Consider the following 22,385-nt stretch of genomic DNA (forward strand, 5'->3'; position numbering starts at 1 on the left):
GACCCGGCCCCGCCCCAACCCCCATAGCTTTTGACCCAGGGGTCAGATCAAAATTCCAAATAGTGCAGGGTCGCACATATGCTCATAGCTGCCACGTGTGTAAGTTTCAAGGTTCTAGTGCTTAAAGTGTAGGGGGAGATAGTGGCCAGGACGGAGAGACAGACGGACAGACAGACGGACGGACGGCGGAGATAACCATAATAACCCCACGCTTTTCAAAAAGCGTGGGGATAATGATTTCCAACCCTTTCCCAAAACCGTTGCATAACCATCGACATGGTACAACGATAACTGCAACAACGTTAAATAAAAGATGTGTCAGCGTCGTGATAAATGCCATATAATAAATCACACTTTGCATCTAAACACGCCTCCTATGGAAATCTTAGGTTATTAGGTAAATATTTAAATGGCAAGGATTAATGGCGTCCATAGAGCTGCACATATAAAACGTTCTCTCGGAAAGCAATTAGTGGCGTTAAGTAGTTGACGCAGTAAGTATTTCTGATTTGAGTGAGCGGCTCTGAAGCCGATAGTTGCTCTCCTGTTTTATATTTATGTAATGATAGACATTGTGAGTGTATAACCGAAATGATGACAGTCGGTATAAAATCTTATTCACAGACATGTTTGAATGCATTTTTTGGCAATAAAGGACCATATGTTATAATATGGTTTCTCTCATGACTGTGTTAGTGTGTGTATATTTGTAGAAATTTATATTTAAGCACATTGGCGCTCTGCGATCTCTTAAAGGCGTGTAAAGAAAAGAAAGAAAACATTCCATGAGTCTGAAATTATTAAATGTTGTGAAAATGTATTGGTAAGTGAACCAAAAATGTCTATTCGCTGTTGTGCGACGCAGCAAATTCATTGACATCAACAGGGAGCGAAACTACAAGAGCTGTAACAATTCACCAATCATTCGATTCGATTCGATTTCGATACTTATTGGTCCGATTCGATTATTTTCGATTCGATTAAAAAAAACTATTTGCTGCTTATTTTGCAAACTATTTCATGTTTGGTTTGTCTAGAGCATGACTTAATATATTTGGTATTTGTTATTAACTTATTATGTTGTACATTTAAAGTGTTTAATTTTTTTAAATAAAATTTAAAAACGCAACAGTGTTTTATAACTAGCAAATTTATTGAACAAAACGTCCTGTTGAGTTATTCTTAAATAACATCAAGTACACAATGTATCACATGTGTTTAACAGAAAAAACAATAAAAACATGCAAGCATATAAACAACTTCCAGTTTACTTCTTAACAGAATGCACACAGTTTAGTAAACAAACCATATGGGTAACTTACGTCAACAAAACACGTTTTGCAAGTTGCCTTTGCTTCAGAACCGTCGCGAAACCCGAAATGTTCCAATACTTTTGATTATAATTTTGACGGTGCGTCTTTCGGCGTGGTTGGAGAAGCCATTTTACCGGCTGATGTAATGCTCAGCATGTTATTCATTCATTCATCGGATGCCATATTGGCTAGTGACCAATCACAAGACGTATTACAAATGACAAGAACGTTTAGACGACAGATTTGAAAGTAAGGTTTACAAGAGCTTGTCACAGTAATGCCAAATCCCCGCCGAAATGTGTTTGCTTGTATGACAACATTTGTTTTAGAGAGTAGAATAATATTTGTAAACACAAATAAAGGGAGATAATTCATTATGCTCCGGACAAAAATTTACTTTGAAATTAAATAAAGGGAGATAATTCAAATACTAAGGTAAATAGAGTTATGGTTGTTAGTCACTGCACTTCTCCTACTTGCCATCTGCTTATATTTCAAGTTTAAAGTAAATCCCTTCAATAGATTTAGAGTTATGCTCCGGACAAAATTTTACTTTAAAATTATATAAAAGGGGAGATAATTCAAAAACTAAGGTAGATAGAGTTATGGTTCTTGGTCACTGCACTTCTCCTAGTTGCCATCTGTTTATATTTCAAGTAAATCCCTTTAGTATATTTAGAGTTATGCTCCGGACAAAAAATTACTTTAAAGTTATATAAAAGGGGAGATAATTCAAAAACTAAGGTAGATAGAGTTATGGTTCTTGGTCACTGCACTTCTCCTAGTTGCCATCTGTTTATATTCTAAGTTTAAAGTAAATCCATTGAATAGATTTGGAGTTATGCTCCGGACAAAGTTTCGGCCGGACGGACGGACGGACGGACAGATGGACAGACGGACAGGACCAATTACTATATCCCCTCCGAATTTTTTTTCGGCCGGGATAAAAAAATGCGGATCAATCGACATTGCATTGAATCGAATCGAAATTGGCCGTATTGGTATCGGTACCGGGTACCATCGCAACGATAGTCCCATTCGGAAAAAATAAAAATCCATAACAATAGTACGCTGAGGGTTTTGAGCGCTTCTTCCACGCCATCGAGAGACGACCATGGACACCATGGCTTCACTAGCACCATCAGACGACATTAAACTGGCGCCCACTTCCTACAAAGAAACGCTGGAGACACTTCAGGAGAGCGAGCGAGCGAAAGTTTCGTAAAGCGTGCACACAGATCCAAATCTTTAACAACCAACTAGAGGACATCAAAACGCGCTACAAGAAGGCCAAGACTGACGGCTTCCATCGCTTCCGGTACAACCTCCGTCTCAAGCTCGCAGTCGTGGAGGGCGTCCGGAACATGTACTACGAGTACGCGCATGCGAAAGCCGAACAGGTGGCGCTACTGCGTCACCGCCTCTACGGAGTGATTGTCATAGTCGACTCCGGAAACTGATGTTGGAAACTTCGGCCATAGACGATGGACTATGACGTGTATGTGACACCGCTGGTTTCGGCGGCGTTATCGACAGAATCCGTGCTACATATGTCCAGGGTGGCCGATGGTAGGCGTCTTTTTTTCATCAACGCGGTCGACGGAACACTTCCGAATGAATCCTCTTGACGTTCATTCCAATTGTTGCATTTTTCATGATGTAATTCGGTATACTGAACGATGCACACACGTGTTTTAACGTGTTATAGTCATGTTTGTGATTCTTGGTTAACCCGATTAATTATTTTAAGTGCTTTTTCAGTTGGGCACAGTTTTTGATCACGTTCGTGAATTTGTGTTTTACTGTTTATATTTGTTATTTGTCGATTTGGAGGTTTATCATTTATATATGTATATACATGAACGGTTATGCACGGTTATAAAAAGATGTAAATAAAATTCCAAAATGTGATTGTCTTCGTCTGTTGTAGTAGTTTTGAACGCTGAAGTATGCAATTATGATGGAGTCGTCGTAAACTATTTCTTATTTCTTGATTCAAATTCCATTAAAATAACTAGCAGTAATTCTAGTAATGATTGACGTACACCTGACCGATTAGAAACGCACTTTCAATGTTGTTTAGCAATTTTATTTGTATCACTTCATCAAACAGAGTAGGATAAGGTTGACAGACCATTACCAGTATCAAAATAGAAAATGGTTTTAATCTACAAAATAATTATTTTGGAGCCACGGTCTGTGAAAAGGGGGTTTAATGAAAGCGTGTGCAATCCGTACAGGCTAATCAGGGACGACACTTTCCACCTAAACTTGATTCTTGCTAAGAGGAGACTTTCTGCAAACGAAAAATATCATACAAGCGGAAAGTGTCGTCCCTAATTAGCCTGTGTGGACTGCAAGACTAATCTGGGGCGACACCTTACGCACATGCATTTAACCCCTTTTCACAGAGCAAGACTCAATTAATTTGAAACTACAAAATAATTAACCCATTTATGCCTAGCGTCTAGAAAAAAAAGGCCTTGGCAAACAGCCTAGACTCAGATGAAACGCCGCATGATGCGGCGTCTCATCAGGGTCTGCGCTGTTTGCCTACAGGAATTTCTGTAAGGAATTTTCTAAATATAGAAATAAATATACTAGACATCCCTGATTTTGGAAATACATTGATCCAATTTAAAAGGATGTGAGAGTCCACTAGGCATAAATGGGTTAATACTAATAGCGCTCAATCCGATTGATATTGTTATATATTAAAACACTATACTTGTATACACTATACTTGTACCTACTTGTACTAACGCCCGAACTATCAATGGAACACGTAAGTGCATGTAATATAAATGCTTAAAAATATACCGACTGGCTTGTGTCACATATTTTCCCGAAAATGATTTCGGGTGTAAATATTTTTTATTTATTGCAGTCTTAAGAGTATGCCATTATTAATTAAAAATTATCTACAGAGCAAGCATCAGCATGGTCAAGTCCAGCGATTGTGTTTAACCAATTTATGCCTAGTGGTGGACTCTCCCATCCTTCTAAATTGGATCAATTTATTTCCAAAATTAGGGATGTCTAGTATATTAATTTCTATATTTAGAATATTTCTTTCAGAAATTCCTGTAAGCAAAAAGAGCAGACCCTGACGAGACACCGCATCATGCAGCGTCTCATCAGGGTCTACGCTGTTTGCCAAGGTTCTTTTTTCTAGACGCTATGCATAAATGGGTTAATGTAAATGTACAATGAAATAATCCAGTTGTTTCTATGTAATCATAATTAAATAGGCGGTTAATGGTAAGGTATGTAAATTTCAACATGAATTTCGGTTTCATGTCAGAGTTGTTTCCCCATTAATAAAAATGACTGTTTACACGTACGTTTAGCCAATTGCTTTTATTGAGTATAATCTAGATATTAACAAAGACGATGATACAACTGGAATAACATTTTGTCTTTCAACATTACGTTTTGATTTCTGCGACAATGCGTACATGTATTTGTATTGAAATAACATTTAAATAGATTAACTTGCATACCATTAATTTCTTAAAGGAACAATAGCTGTCTCCATAGGATGACATATGCCCCCAAAAAACGCTCTGATAGAGTTATGAGCATTTTTCGAAACCTAAACGCAGATTTCGAAACCTAAACGCGGTCCCTAAGTTCAAGGTCAAGGTCAAATGGGTCAACATTTGTTTGCGTATGGAAAGGCCTTGTCCATATACACATGCATACCAAATATGAAGGTTACATCTGAAGCGATATAGAAGTTATGAGCATTTTTTTCGGAACCTAAATGCAAAGTGTGACGGACAGACGGACGGACGGACAGACGGACAGTGCGATCACTATATGCCCTCCTTCGGGGGCATAAAAATGTATTAAACGGACGTTCATATAGAAATGTACTTAAAAGAGTTACTTATATATCTGTTAACAAACTCATGTAAATTGCATAATACCGTGTTACTAAACACATAATATACTTCACACATAAATTCACATTTGTGAATTCGCAAAGATACAGATAAGCTTTCAGCTCAATGACGCTTTGTACAAAGGAAGACATTTTATATGATTGACTTATGAAAATAAGCGTGTTTGTCAAAATTGCGCTCATTTGTTTAACATAATTGTCCATGAATTACTCGTTTTAATAATAACATAAAAATAGCACGAGGGACTTCGCTGCCAATGTAATACTTTCCAAGCAATATTGGACATTCTGTATAGAGACGTCAAAATGGCAATATGACGTCATACTGCACATAACCTTGTTTGACGACGCTCTAAGGCATGTAATAGCATCTCATAACACACGCAAAATGTAGTTTTGAACACCTTAAAGCCTTTTTATTGTTTTGGTTCTACACAACTGGAATCTATTATCTACAGACGTGTTGTTCAAATCGCAATTACGTGCGTGTTACAATTTATCTCCACTATTTTAGCCAAAGTGTATGTGGTTCCTAAGCACATTGGGTCTTCATTTCGCATACACTTTTGCTTGTTTGGAAAAAAATGAGGCCCGTGAACGCGTTGTTTTTGTTGGCGTTATTTTGACGCTTTGCGACTGTCGTAGTTTCAATATCCGGGTTCTGCAAATGACGCATTTCAAGGGCAAACATCGCTGTGAAACTGCCACCTGAAAATCAGAACAGAAAGTGGTAAGATGCCATTAAATATGTTTGTAAGTTGTCGTAATATTAATATCCGGTTGCTGCAGACGATGTACCCCGACGAGCGAACAGAATGCGACAATTCTTCTGCTTTGCTTTTCTGAAAGCCAATATTGCGCAGACGGAACTCATTAAGGCTGACATGTTTGCCCATAAACCAGGTTTTGCACTGATCTTTTATGTCATCCGAGGTACAAATAAGTGACAGCCATTTTTATTTCTCTTATTTTTACCACATAGGATCATTTGTTTGGCTGACAATCCATGATCTGAACCCATTTATTCCTAGTGGACTATCACATCCTTCTAAATTGGATCAATTTATTTCCAAAATGAGGGATGTCTAGTATATATTTATTTCTATATTTAGAATATTTCTTCAGAAATTCCTTTAAGCAAACAGCGCAGACCCTGATGAGACGCCGCATCATGCGGCGTTTCATCTGGGTCTACGCTGTTTGCCAAGGCCCTTTTTTCTAGACGCTAGGCATAAATGGGTTAACTAACTTGGTACATGAACATGTCTTGAATATATAATATAAAAAAGAATCTTGTATCTTGTTTAATCTCTTAAATCTAGCGTTTAAATGTTGGCTATATTTTAAAGTATGGTTAATGTTCAGTATAACTGCTTCCTCATAAATATCATAACTACAAAAATTTGCAAATCTGAAACAATGTTGTTTAATTTGGTCAATTTACCAAAATGTGAAAAGGCCCCTTTAAAGCCTTGGTCGGGAAGTCTCCTCCGACATCGAAAGGTTAAAGAAATAAACCACTGCTGAAGACGGATGCACCGGGTCAAAGTTCGCATTACGACTGTGAACCGATTTCCACTGTAATGCTAGTGATCAGCAAGAAGAAGAAGAAAAAGATGATGATGAAGAAGAAGAAGAAGAAGACGAAGAAGAAGAAGAAGACGACGAAGAAGAAGATACTGAGACATTGCACTTACTTGAATAGTTTTTATGAAACATTTCCTACATATCACTTTATGGTTGCATGGAAAGGTCTGCACGGTCGCTTTGGTGTTCATGCAAATTACGCACTGAAAAAAAACACAAATAAATACAGAATCGTGAAAAGCTAAACGAAGATTTTATGAGGGAAAATCCATTTAGACAAAGATTTTGTCGGCAAATTAAGTATGTAAACAATGCAGTTAGTCTCACGAGAATTCCCTATGCTCAAGGCATGTCTAGTAATGTTTCTGGAAAAATTGTAATAGCATTACCCACTCGATTGCTACGAAGCAATTAAGTCCCATACTGTTTTTCCTGTATACGAGACTTACTTACTTTACTTAAATATCAGGTCATTGAGCGAATGTGTGTTTCTGTATAAAACAAACCTGTGCATGAACATAACCTCCGATATTCGATCGTCCTGGTGTTGCACCCATTTCATAATGTGATTTTCTTGATTTAAGTATATTTTACATTTTTAATGTGCCATTATCTTTTAAATATCAGTCAGACTATACCTGTACATTTGGATATATGATCTTAAAACTATTTCCACCCCAAAAAGCTTTTGAAGAACTTGAAGGTTAAGTAAACTGATCTCCATTACTAGTATATGACTAAAAAGTTATAAAAACAAAACAAACAAACAATAAACCACCTCATCGTCTTCCTCCTGGACTGTGGACGGGGAGAGCACTCTTTCGGAAGGAGGCGGTAACCCATAGTCACCATCTTTATCGTCTATCTTCGCTAGTAACCTGTCCTGAAATGTTATAGGTAGACATTAATACGGTTGTCAAGAAGCTACCTGAAAAAGTGTTGTGTGCACTAGTTCGCTAAATCCATTTTATTTCTTCTAAGAACTATGCCATACATTGTTAATTTTTACAAACATCTTGCAACTGATATTTATTATTTCATTTTTTGATTTACGTGAGTTGAATATTGTAATTACAGAGAATGGGAACCTAAAAAGAGTCAAATTGATAGCGCTTAAATAACAATAAAGTTTTAAGATTTACATTATAACTACGGCGGTTTTTTTCTGCGAATACCATGACATAAACGATATATCAGAGCAAGACATCGGACATACTGAATATGGCTTCATTGTATCAAGTGGGCTAAAACAAGAATTTTCGGTGAATACCAAGGAACAAAACGTTACATTCAGGAACAAAAAAACAAGTTGAAATCGTAAACTGCATGGAAAAATGTCCGGAGTGCAACGTGTAAGTAACATCAATACTTAAAATAAACGAATAGTTCTTGCAATATTTCGTCAAATAAAGTTTACCCATAAAAAAATAATGTTCCTTATGGCAATAGCTAAAATTTAAACGCTCGATGTGGTATCGTGACATAGATTTAACGACATGCAAAAAGTGTTTTTATTTTTTTTGTGGCAAAATGTATTCCATGTTAATTTCCCGCAACGATGTCTATTTATACGACACACAAACACTAACTCGGTACATGAACAAATCTGAAATATATAATATAAAAAAGAGAATTTTGTATCTTGTTTAATCTGTTACATCTAGCGTTTAAATTTTGGCTATTGCTCTAAGGAACGTTGATTTTTATGTGTTAACTTTTTTTTCGAAATATTGTACGAAATATTCGTTGATTTTGATGATTTATAGGTTTTTAAACAAAGTGAAATTAATGCCAGTCATAAAATGCTAAACGTGACAGATGCAAAAAGAAGCGTTTCTCTTGGTTTTTTAATTGGGCGTTTTCTGAGAAAACTGGGCTTAATGCATGTGCGTAGTGTCATCCCAGATTAACCCTTGCAGTCCGCACAGGCTAATCAGGGACGAAACTTTCCGCTTTTATGGTAATTTTCGTTTAAAGGAAGTCTCTTCTACACGAAAATCCAGTGAAGGCGGAAAGTGTAGTCCCTGATTAGCCTGTGCGGACTACACAGGCTAATCTGGAACGACACTGTACGCACATGCATTAAGCCCAGTTTTCTCAGAACAAGACTCAATTGATCTTAATGACGCATTGCGGAGATGGAAATAAAAAAAATGCAAGACAAATAAAACAAATACAGGCGCCATTTTATAGAACGATAATTCAAACGCCGTTTGATGGAAGGACAACATCGGGGCTGATTAATTACTTGTACGTATTTGCCAAGCAAACAGGCGACGTATACTGCTCGCGAATAATTTGATTAATTCGACGCTTTGGACGTTGTTTAACAGCCAGACAGGCCTGGTTTCGTAGGTCAGTGTTTGGTTAAGGATTTTTTTGTGGGCCATCATTAATCAACGTCAGCGAATTTTGGAACAGATCTTCAGATCTTACATTTACAGGCTTGAGGCAATGACAGTCACTTGAGTATCGTTTATTGCAGAGTGTCCTTTAATTCCTTAATTGAACTTCACAGTATATTAAATGAATTATATTGCTTTAAATTATTTACTTTGATTTCACTGTGTATGAGGCTTTAGGTTATAAAATTAATAATGATATCTGGCTTAACTATTTTTTCAACGAAATTATTAGAGACATTTCTTCTCGAACACTCTGTTCTCTACATTGCTTTAGAAACATGGTTAAAGGGGCCTTTTCACAGATTTTTGGCATATTTTGAAGTTTGTCATTAAATGCTTTATATTGATAAATGTAAACATTGGATCTTAAAAGCTCCAATAAAAAATCAAGAATAAAATTAAAACAAGGGAAAATAAGTAGCCGGTACCAGGGCTCGAACCAGTGACCCCAGGAGTCATGGAGTTAGTCTGAAGTACAAACGCATTAACCCTCTCGGCTATTCCGCCGAGTACACACAGAATTAGTATTTATTACCTTATAAAAGCAATCTTCGTGGTTTCGTTAATTTAAACGAAAACAACAGAACTCTACAAATTATTCAATCGTTTCGCGTTGCAACGCTTTATAATTTTTAGGTTTTTAAATCGATAAAAGATACATATAATGGCTATATTGGACAATGGTAAATGTTCAGTAATACTGTTTCCTCACAAATATCATAACTAAATCGAAAATTTGTGAATCTGAAACAACTTTTTTCAATTTTGTCAATTTACCAAACCGTGAAAAGATCCCTTTAAAGCGTCATACGACGTGAGATCTTCCGACGTCAACAAGGTGACTTCGATTTTAGAAAGATGGTTAAAGTGTCAAGCGACGTGAGCTCTTCCGACGTAAACAAGGTGACTTCGATTTTAGAAAGATGGTTTTAAAAAGCGTCATGCGACGTGAGATCTTCCGACATTAACAAGGTGACTTCGATTTCCAGACCATGTTGTTGTCACGTCAGATTAATTGTTCGTGTTATACAAATGGCCTTGCTCTTTGATGTTTGTATCAACAACACGTGACATTTGTTATATTTCGCGTTCTAAAAATATTGCGCGGAGTTGCTATCTGAAATAATTAATAAATGCAATTGATCTAATTGTTGTCATAGTCTCATAGTCGTTCAGTTTTTAATAGTTTTTATATTTGCATGAACAACATTTAGATGTGTCATACATATCATAGTTAATATAACTAACAATGGAATAATGGAGTTTCAGCAAAGATTTTATAAATTAAATGTGTTTTTTTGCATATGTTTTCTATATAAGTTGTAACACACGTTCTTCTGAAACAAACACAGATAGAATTACAGCATAAATACAATAATTACGTTCAACAGGTCTTTGAATCGCGAAAGGTTTTGTTAATAAAACCGATGGCCTTCACCGATAACTTTCTTGCTGGTTATAAAACATTCAAAGGTTCTTTAACGAAACAGCTTTCATCACGAAACAAAGTCGTAAATTTATGTAGAGCACCCTCCCGCATGCCATGAACATGTAAATAGTAAATGTAAACATTGAGTCATTAGATCTAAGGTATATTGGACACTCTTTTTCTCTGAAATATAAACAATAATCTGAATTGAACTAATAATTTAGTTATCTTCGATCGATTATCAGTTTATACACACCGTCTTACGGTTACTTATGTAATAATTTTGTGGCGTAAAGGATTCCGAAAAAAGCTCCTACTACAAAGACACGCAATAAAATATTATGCACATTTTATAATAATATTAAGTTCAAGCGTAAAATTTCCACCATTTATGTGTTTTATGCCATTTTAATGTTACGACTGAAACAAATACATAGAAAAACATTCAGGAAAACAAAAGGTACGATGATGTTTAAATTACAAGAAGCTACATTATATACAGTTGTATGTATTCGGTATCAAAATAAAGTATAGTGTATATAACAGAATCAAGAACTTGCTATAAATTATAAAAACACATTTGTTTAATATAATTTATGCGGTTACTAGGATTGCATATTTACTAAGTGCTAAATGTAGTTTAAATATTCAACTTTACAATTTGTATAGAGTTAATTAGTCACGCGGTTTTTATTGTGTATTAACTGTTAAGTACAGTTACATGAATCAGAACTATTTTCGCGTTTACACTTGTTATCTATAATTTGTTTTTTATTAGCGTGATTACCGAAATGTATGTTGAAATGCTGCTGTAGTTGTTGTTGATGTTGCTGTTTTGTATTGCGCAAATGAGCCACATTATTTGTGTCTTGTTCTGAGAAAATTGGGCTTAATGCATGTGCGTGAAGTGTCGTCCCAGATTAGCCTGTGCAGTCCGCACAGGCTAATCAGGGACGACACTTTCCGCTTTTATGGTATTTTTAGTTTCAAGGAAGTCCGTCCTTGCCGAAAATGAAGTTTAGGCGGAAAGTGTCGTCCCTGATTAGCCTGTGCGGACTGCAAAGGCTAATCTGGGACGACACTTTACGCACATGCATTAAGCCCAATTTTCTCAGAACAAGACACATTTGTTTGTTAAAATTAACTTTTTTATATTTAAGAAACAAAAAAGTAATTTATAAGAGCTAACATTATTATTTAGAGATAAATTTAATATATTTTTGACTAGTTTTTGCCAGTATATAATGATTAAAGTAACATTACTACTCAAAATCAACGAATATTTCGCACAATATTTCGTAAAATAAACTTAACCAAATAAAATTCAGTGTTCCTAATGGCAATGGCCGAAATTTCAACGCCAGATGTGGTCTGGTAGAATAGATGTATGTAGATACAAAATGCTCGTTGTTTTTGCCATTTTAATTTCCCGTAACGATATATATTCATACGACACATGAACACTAACATGGTGTTCGTGTGTCGTATGAATAGATATATGCGCGGGAAATTAAAATGGAATTAATTGTGGTCACAAATAAATAAAAACGAGCATTTTGTATCTACAAAAATCTATGTCATCATACAACATCTAGCGTTGAAATTGTGGCTATTGCTATAAGGAACACTGATTATTTAGGTGTTAACTTTAATTTACGAAATACTTTACGAAATTTTTGTTGATTTTGAACGTTATAGAGACTTTAAGTATATTTATAAATCAAAGGAAAATATTATTGCCAATTGTTCAGTTGTTGGGCCATCGGTCAATTGATATACGTTTATAAGAACCTCATTACAGTCTTGTGTCCGTTGCTGGTGCAATTGTATGCACATTTTTGTTTTTAACAAATACTTTAAATTTGTATGTACCAATACAATATTAAAAAAACACTTATCATAAAAGCAAAATTGATTGCCAACCATTTCCAAAAGCGATGCAATCACAACCAGTGAAAGTGCTCATTGAAATATGTATTATTATCAAAGTTTACATCCAAATGGTGCGTCTCCAGTGTGGGGATATCAAAATTGTTTCTCAATTAAACATTAGATTATCACTAGATGTTATATTGATATTACAGAGGCGGTAATTCTAGCGTCCCACAAGTTGCGTATTTATGGCACCATCATTATCGGCATGCATACCTTGATAGCAATGTATTGTATAACAATTGTTGTACCAATTGTGCTAACACAAATGTACATATGAGATACTCTTGAGTTTGTATTGGCCAAACATAGTGTCTTCGACTGCAAACGAACATATGAGGGTTTCATTTCGTTGTTGAAAACAATACAGTAAATATATTTGCTAATCAAATCTAACAAATACAGTAAAAATCAAATAAAATATATTTCCAAATCGTCGCTTTTACTTTTTCTACATCAAACGGAGAAACAGTAAACACATCAAAGTATAATAACATAATGGGTTAAAGTTATATTAAATGCGGTATAATCAATCAAATATTGCGTCTAAAACGGCCCTCCTGTGGGTGAAAATATGATTTTTTTTAGCAATTACACATTTTATTTATCTTAAACATAATTGCTTTTGTCGCATGACAGAGATGATCGGAGAGATTACAAATGAATTATATATCTGCAGCGCCCACCATACAGATATATATGAAATCATGATCATCGGCATTTACTGATGTCCCCGCATTTTATTCCTATATCTTTTGATTTCGCAAATGTTGTTTCATTGTGTTTGAATTAAACTATGGCATTTCTTTAAATAAACAGTCAGGATTTGGTCTTATAACATGAACACGTTACAGTAATCGCAATAGTACAATTGAAAAGGACTAACAAAGGCCGTATTTTTCTTTTCAATTATTTGTTGCTTTTAAAATGTATTTTATTATTTGGATTTATTTCAGAAACCTTTATTTGTGCATTTTATTAACTTGAGCTCGGTCACATTGAATCACGTGACTAGGTAACTTTTTTGTGAGCACCCACCTTTAAGGAGGCGCTTAAACATAGGTTGCCGTGGCGTAGAGGATATTGTGTTCGCCAAGCGATCGAAGTTCATGGATTTGATCACCACTGTGAGAGCGTTCTTTCTCCCCAAAAGACACAAAGTACTGGTTCTTCCCAGGAAACATACTCGAGAGCAATTCAATACGCCTAAGGCTTTCGATGCAATCGAGCTAAACTAAAGGCGGTGATAATTTTCAGGCACCGTTTGCTTGTGTTTCATTTCTGGGAATAGTCGCTTTTCTCATTAACTGGATAAGAATGTAATCTTTCTTGTATACTCGCCATATTCCCGAGTGGTTTCTGTGAAGCGAGTGGTTTCAATACTTATTTTGAACTCATGAATTCCTTTCATCTAGGGTGTCACGCATTACGAGTCAGTAATAAATATCATTCTAACTCCAGATATATTTTTTCTATTTTCTTCATATCTTCATACATAGTGTAATGATGGCAATGCGGGCTTGGGGCGTTTAATAATACCTTCGAAGTGGTTTTCCTTTCATCAATCGTTAAACTGGTAAACATTCAATATATACAAACGGCCGTTGTCATCACTCTACCATGGAGAACAGGATCATCGAAATACAGCTCGAGAGACATGAAATTAATTAATTAATTTATATTTATTTATATATCAGAATATATATATATTTTTAAATATCAAATCCTATATAAGGTTACTCAATGCGATACGAACATTTTGAATCTATAGACCACACGATCAATAAGAAAACAGATGGCTTATATTTCAGATCCTTTCACAAAATTAGGAAAGACAAATTCAGTTACTATGTACTCAATACTTACAAACTCACAATTCATACAAAGTTACAAACCAACAAGTATATTACACCACATGTGCTTTATGTGTGGCTATGATATTAATTAATAAATTTAAAAAAACAACAACATTATTTTGAATTAAAAATATTTAAATATATATTTGATAGTGATTTTTTTTCAGAGAAGTTGGATTTTCGTTATAATTTGATTGAACAATTCATTCAAAATGATGTTTTTACTAATTTATATCATCGCCACACGCCAACCACCTGTATATTATACCAAACCATACCACAAATGTGATTACACACGAACAAATGAGAATTTAAATTATATTTTGCCAAAAATAATGGTATTCTGAATAACTTCATAAACGAAACCTTACATCGGCACACTCATTTACGGCATGCCTATGATATTCCGTATCAAAACCCACGAAACAACCTATACGGTAATGGGACTTCTATGCTCAATGTATTTACAGACCGTCCCAATGGGGCGGGGGATCAATTTGCAAGTCTTGAAATATTGCTTGACGGAACTGGATTAATTTGCTCGCGGCCGTCCCACGGGACGCTGTGTCATTTAGGTAAATGGGTAAATGTGTAAAAGGCAAAGATTTATGGTATTACTGGAAACAAATAGGCTAAATGTTCTTGCCAAAGGCAATCTATGTGGCCTAGAGAACAATCTCTTGTTGAGGCGGTTAAGGAAGGCGGTAGTTCGTTAGTGGTCATGTAAACGCATTGGGGTCCATGTCACAACAATTGTAAGTTCAACTAAAATCTAAACAATAGGTTTTCCAAATTAAAAATGTACTATTTTGTTAATTGGTGTGAAACACATGATTTTTGCCACGTCCTCAAATATAAGACGTGTTGATTGACACAGTTAATATTTCTCTCTCCGACAATGTCTCGTGAGTTTCATTATTCCCGGACTTACAGAGATGCATCCTTGACGATACCAATGGTTTATGATACTTGACATAAACGCAATTATGCAATTTTGAGAACATGTGATGATGTGCGGTCAAATAAAAAGAATCTAATTGCGACATCAATTTTCAACAGGGAAGAAAAGTACACGTTTTTTTCAACACTTAAAAAATAGCCAAGCTCTGGGAAAACGTTGTTAAATGCATGTTAAATCTTGAATGCATGTTTAATGTTTAATGCATGTTTAATGTTATATTTTTTTAAATGTTTAATGCATATTTAATGTTTATGGCATGTTTAATGCATGTTTAATGTTTAATAAATGCATGTTAAATGTTTAATGAATGTTTAATGCATGTGCGTGGGGTGTCATTCCAGATAATACTTTGGCTAGGCATAGGCTAAACAGGTACGACACTTCCCATTTTATTGTATTTTTGTTGTATATTTTGTATCAATTGTATATTTTATATTGTACTTAAAGAAATATCTTCTAAGGGACATCAAAAAGCGGAACGTGTCGCCCATGATAAGACGGTGCGGACTGAGCAGGCTAATAAGGGACGACACTTTACGCACATTCATTAACTCTTTCAGTGCGGGAACCGAATTTTGAAGGCCTTTGCAAACAGTTTGGATCCTGATGAGACGCCACAGAACGTGGCGTCTCATCAGGATCCAAACTGTTTGCTATTCTGATAATATTATTTGAAAAAAATCGAAGAAAATGCTAATTTTAGAAATTCAGCAGACAACATTTTAGCAGACGACAAATTTCCCAGCATGCAAAGGGTTAAAACAGTTTTCCCAGAGCGAGGCTATTATTTAATAGAAAATTGCCTAAAGAAACTTTCCATGAAGATGCCACTGCGTTAATTAAAATTGCAAATCAAATGGCATTCCAAGAGCGATTCATGCTACTTATAAATCAAGCACACTCATTCCCGAGAATTCCTGCAAAATTTTCCCAAATAAAAAATATAAAAAGGTACAGAAAAAATAGATGGCAAAGTTAACAAATACAAACACTTGTTCAGTTTTGAATCCCTGAGTGAACTGAGACTTGTTCAGTGTAGCAATGATTCAATGTCTTATTATCCTTGTGGCATGTTACGTACATATAAACGAAGCAACAAATAATATAATGCAAATCCCAGATACTTTGCACGCACATCCGCCTTATCACCCAAGTGTCTCATAATCCCTTCAAGAACGCCGTGGCAATAAGTTGTGACTCTGTGAGGATTTGACGAAGAAAAGCAATTGAAAGAGACTCTGCAAGCTAATGCAGACATTGTATTGCCATTTATATAAATGGACAGTGGCATTATCTCTGCAGCGATTTCAACAGAGGAATGCTTTTTCGAATTGTTTAGCAGTTGGTTATTTGTCATAAATTAAGTACCGCCTACAAATGCTAGTGCACTTTAATTTGACTTTGTTTATACTAAAACTATTAATGCATGAATGAAATCCTAAACAATACAGTCATAATCTAAATGATTCACAAAACCGTTGCATTCATTACCGTCATCGACATGGTAAAGCGATAACTGATGAGTGAAACAACGTTAAATAAAATATTGTGTTAGCGTCGTGGTAAATGCCATACAATAAATCACACTTTGCATCTAAATGCTCCTACTTTGGGAAACTTATGTCATTTAGATCAATATTTAAATGACAAGGATTAATGGCGTCCATAGAGCTGCACACATAAAACATTCTCTCGAAAAGTAATTTGTGGCGATAAGTTGTTGAAGCAGTAAGTATTTCTGATTCGAGTGAGCGGCTGTTAAGCCGATAGTTGCTCTCCTGTTTTATATTTATGTAATGATATACATTGTGAGTGTATAACCGAAATGATGACAGTCGGTTTAAAATCTTATCCTTAAACATATTTGAATGCATTGTTTGGCAATAAAGGACCATATGTTATAATATGGTTTCTCACATAATTGTGCAACTGTGTGTATATTTGTAGAAATTTATATTTAAGGACATTGGCGGTCTGCGATTTCCTCAAGGCGTGTAAAGAAAAGAAATAACACATTCCATGAGTCTGAAATTATCAAAGGTTGTGAAAATGTATTGGTAAGTGAGCCAAAAATGTTTAGTCGCTATTAAGCGACGCAGCAAATTCATTGACATCAACAGGGAGCGAAAATGCATGTGTTTTTCTCCTGTCACATTCGCCATAGACATCCGATCTGTACATGGTAACATTGAAAAAGAGATCAGCTTGAAGAATCGGGCTGGTTATAACGTTTGGATACTGACGCTTTCTCTTGATTGCACTCAACATGGAAATCCCGCTGGGGTCATAAAGGTTAGATAACATTAACAAGCCTAGCAAGTTTGAAATTAGTGTGTTGTTCTTAGAAAAATGGGCTTAGTGAATGTGCGTAAAGTTTCGTCCCAGATTATCATATGCAGTCCGCACAGGCTAATCAGGGACGACACTTTCCGCTTTTATGGTTTTTTTCGTTTAAAGTCCCTTAAATCTTGTTTAGGCGGAAATTGTCGTCCCTGATTAACCTGTGTGGACTGCACAGGCTAATCTGGGACGACACTTTACGCACAAATATTAAGCCAAGTTTTCTCAGAACGCGGCTCAAATTTATGTCACGTCGAGTTTGGTTGTCCCGGGTAATGACGTTGTGCAAAATTTTATTTTCAGCTCGTTGTCATGGACTGACGAACAAATTACTTGGCAAAAATATTATGATGGATGTTTGTTCCCTTGAGGGATATCAATTATTGAAAGAGAAACGTGTTGTTTGTGAATTAAGGGAAGTTGGAAACTCGGTAAACTACTTTTATTCTCAATGTGACCTCACGACAACATTGAGCGAGCTTAACGAACTGCTTTTAGCCTGCGTGTGACCACAATACGAAGTCAGCGAAACAGCAATGCACTTTTAGCCTGTGTGTGATCAAATGGCAAGGTTGAGAAACAAGCAAATTTCTGTAATTTTGATTGAGATCAAACGGCAACAATCAGCACAATATTAACTCATTTATGCCTAGCGTTTAGAAAAAATGCCTTGGTAAACAGCGAAGACCCAGATGAGACGCCGCATGATGCGGCGTCTCATCTGGCTCTGCGCTGTTTGCTTTAAGGAATTTCTGTATGAAATATTCTAAATATAGACATAAATATACTAGACATCCCTAATTTTGGAAATAAATTGATCCAATTTAGAAGGATGGGAGAGTCCACTAGGCATAAATGGGTTAAACTACTTATAGCGTGCGTGTGATCAGACGACTACGACGATCCCCTGCCAGCAAACTACTATTAGCACGTGTGTGACCGTAGGGCAACATTGAGGAAAACATCAAGTTACTTTCACTATACGGCAAAATTGAGCGAAACAGATAAGTTCTTGTAGCTAAGACTTTATGTGACCAAATGACAACGCTGAGAGAACATCAAAGCGCTGAAGGCACTGAAGTTGTTCGCTATTGCATAATCTTAGACGCAATTCAGTTTTCAAAATTAGGTTATAGCTTTTTATATCGCAAGTTTAAAATGAACACAACCCATTCAAATTTATAAAGAAAGTGTCTTAAAGCACAGGTCGAGATGTGTGTGCACTGTTTATCCTCATATTTATGTTATAGGGATAACTTAGACAAAATAACAACAATATGTCTCTTTTTTCGAAATTGGTTGCTGCACTGGCAACCATCTTTAGAATTTTGGTTGCCTTGCTAAAAAATAACAAGCCTAGAATCATGTACATGTTGTGTTATGTGTATCTAATACTTTATTTATTTTCTTTTAATTATTGAGCAACAATTTTGCGACATGACAAACTTTTAATGCATCATGTCTTGTTGTGAGCCGGAATAGAATCATTTCCTATGCCTAATTGATCCACAGTCGCCAATTTGTATTCTATGTTTAATTGGATTGAGTTGCCCAGCTTTTTAACCCAACTGTAACCAACTTTTGAAATTGAGTTTCCTGGGCCTAAATCTACTGGCCCCAGGCTAACAGACAACCACTAAACCTGTAAGTTATTCATGATGTAAGATCTGACAGTGTAGTGTACTCATTCAATTTGCAAGTCTGAAGACATTGAATGGACCTTTTCACGTTTTGGTAAATTAAAAAAAATATAACGATTTATTAATTTAGAGAGTTCTGTTGTTGTCGTTATATTTTTTCATACTACGATGATTGCTTATACATATAAAGTATAAAAATACATCCCTCATTGTATGAGCAAGGATGGCCGAGTGGTCTTAACGATAGACTTTAATTTATTCCAGGGATCAGTGGTTCGAGCCCAGTTGAGGGTAACTTTTGTTTCTTTAATTTTATTCTTGTTTTTTTAATGGAGCTTTTAAGATCCAATGTTTACATTTATCAATATTAAGCATTTAATGACAAACTGTGAAAAGGTCCCTTTTAGATGTTTACTAAAAATGCCACAAGGTAAAAATTTAGAACTCATTGGTTGTTTATTTGATTTTGAAGTGATTTTGTTTATTGGCCTTGTCAGCGAAGTTACTTTGAAGTTATTATCACTTTTATCTTCTTTTTCAAATCATTTATAAAAAAGATAATGTAATCTTCATTTTCGGAAAACAGGGCTTAATGCAGATGCATTTATTGTCATCCCAGTAACAGAGACTCTTTAAACGAAAAACACCATAAAATCAGAAAGTGTCGTCCTTGATTAGATTGTGCGCATTGCACAGGCTAATCAGTGTGCACATGCTAATCTTATTTGACATGCATTAAGCCCCATTTTCCCTGAAAACAGCCAATATGTACAGATTTCAATTATAAACTGGCCAATATCGTCGCACAAGCTGTTAAACACTAGACTGGCCAATGTCGTCGCACAGGCTGTTAAACACTATTGATTACATACACACACACGCTGTCTGCAGTGTACCAGTGGTGAGTGGTGAAGTATAAACAGGCAGATGCGGTGGTTATCGTTCCTAGCGTTGTTAAGAGCCGACTGACTTGCAAAACTCCCTCTACATTAGTTGCCCGCTAGCGCGAACAACTAAAAACCGTACGTTCCAATGTCCCTCAAACGGGCAATCACTAGCTGTAAATCATCTGGTAATTTTAATGAATGAATGATTGAATGAATGAATGAATAGATGGATGGATGGATTGGGTGGGTGTGTTGGACGGATGGACGGACGGAATGAACGGACGGACGGACGGACGGACGGACGGACGGACGGACGGACGGACGGACAGACAGACAGACAGACAGACAGACAGACAGACAGACAGACAGACAGACAGACAGACAGACAGACAGACAGACAGACAGACAGACAGACAGACAGACAGACAGACAGACAGACAGACAGACAGACAGACAGACAGACAGACAGACAGACAGACAGACAGACAGACAGACAGACAGACAGACAGACAGACAGACAGATATATAGATTTACATGTATTCAATGTGAATATACCTGAATAGTATCACACTTTTTGACAAAGAAACGCGTTAAATAGAGCATGTTTTACAATGAGTTATTTATCTTAAATATATTTATTACCATGCATGAACATGCACAATATAATTCGCAAGTATAAGCAAAGATTAGGAGAGCTGTTATGCGTACAACACCACATTCGTAAACTACCTTTGTTTTGTTACGTTTTTTAAACTTAATAAACCATAATTAAAACGATAGCAGAAAATACAGCATAATGATTATAATGTAACGTATACGTTATCTAACTACAAGTTCATGCAGATCAGGCTTTTTGTTTACAAATATAGCATATAAAGTAAAGGGTTAAAGGGGCCTTTTCACAGATTTTGGCATTTTTTAACTTATTCATTAAATGCTTTATATCGATAAATGTAAACATTGGATCGTAAAAGCTCCAGTAAAAAATCAAGAATAAAATTAAAAAAAGGAAAAGAACATTGCCCGGATCAGGTTTCGAACCAGTGACCCCTGGAGTCCTGCCAGAGTCCTGAAGTAAAAACGCTTTAGCCTACTGAGCTATTCCGCCAAGTATACATACTTGACGTATTTTATACCTTATATAAGCAATCTTCGTAGTTTCACAAAATTGAACGACAAAAACAGAACTCTCCAAATTATTCAATCGTTTCGCGTTGCAACGCTTTATAATTTTTAGGTTTTAAAATCGTCAAAAGATGCATATAATGGTTATATTAGACCATGGTAAATGTTCAGTATAACTGTTTCCTCACAAATATCATAACTAAAACGAAAATTTGCGAATCTGAAACAACTTTTTTCAATTTTGTCAATTTACCAAAGCGTGAAAAGATCCCTTTAAAATATTGCTGTAACAAGACAAACGAAAATCCAAATGACGTTGAAATCAACCGGTTTCAAACCTAAGATCCCCGCGTAAGTCGCACTGCTAGTCGTGTTTAAAAAACAACAACGAATACAACAGTAATTACTCTTTGAATTTCTAACCCTTAAAAACGCTTACTTTGTTTATTCGATAATGGTAAATAAATAAAAAAAAACGTCAGTTATATCTTTAAAAATGTATTATACGTGATATTATATACGACAACCCTTTGGCAACAGAGCAGTTTCTCTCAACAGTGTTAAAGATTCAAAACCGCGTACATAACATACGTTTCATTAAAATGTTTGGTTGATCACCTTTAGTTAAGTTAAAGGTTCGAACCAAATGTCGGTATATCAGCACAAAACTAATGATCGTTTGTGTCACATGTGGTTAGCGTGTGGCTATGATATTGATTAGTGAAATTAACATTTTGAACGATAAATAATCATATTATAACGAAAAATCAGCTTTTCTGAAAAAAAATATTTCAGTATCAAATATATATATAACAAGGTATCCATCTCAAAATCACCCGAAAACGGGGTGCATCGCTTTGAACAGCCATAACTTCATCAATTGTGCAGCGATTTTCACGATCTCGGTCTTATTCAACGCAGAACTGAATTTCCTTTCTAGAAATGTACATGTCTTGCAATATTTTTACAAATGCTGGGTCAACTTTTAAGAAATAACACGAT

At 35.6% G+C, this 22,385-nt stretch overlaps 1 protein-coding gene across 1 annotated transcript in view; it reads right to left on the bottom strand.

The window, feature by feature from the left end:
- Window positions 1–22,385, bottom strand: part of LOC127854674 (uncharacterized) — a 105,628-nt gene that overhangs the window by 15,235 nt on the left and 68,008 nt on the right. The window contains exons 2-3 of the mRNA XM_052389734.1: window positions 7,586–7,690; window positions 6,918–7,010 (exon numbers count right to left, since the gene is read on the bottom strand). Of these exons, the coding sequence (XP_052245694.1) occupies window positions 6,918–7,010; window positions 7,586–7,690 (198 nt within the window). The remainder of the gene's footprint in view (window positions 1–6,917; window positions 7,011–7,585; window positions 7,691–22,385) is intronic.

Source organism: Dreissena polymorpha, chromosome 13 (assembly GCF_020536995.1).
Source record: "Dreissena polymorpha isolate Duluth1 chromosome 13, UMN_Dpol_1.0, whole genome shotgun sequence".
Classification (NCBI taxonomy): domain Eukaryota; kingdom Metazoa; phylum Mollusca; class Bivalvia; order Myida; family Dreissenidae; genus Dreissena; species Dreissena polymorpha.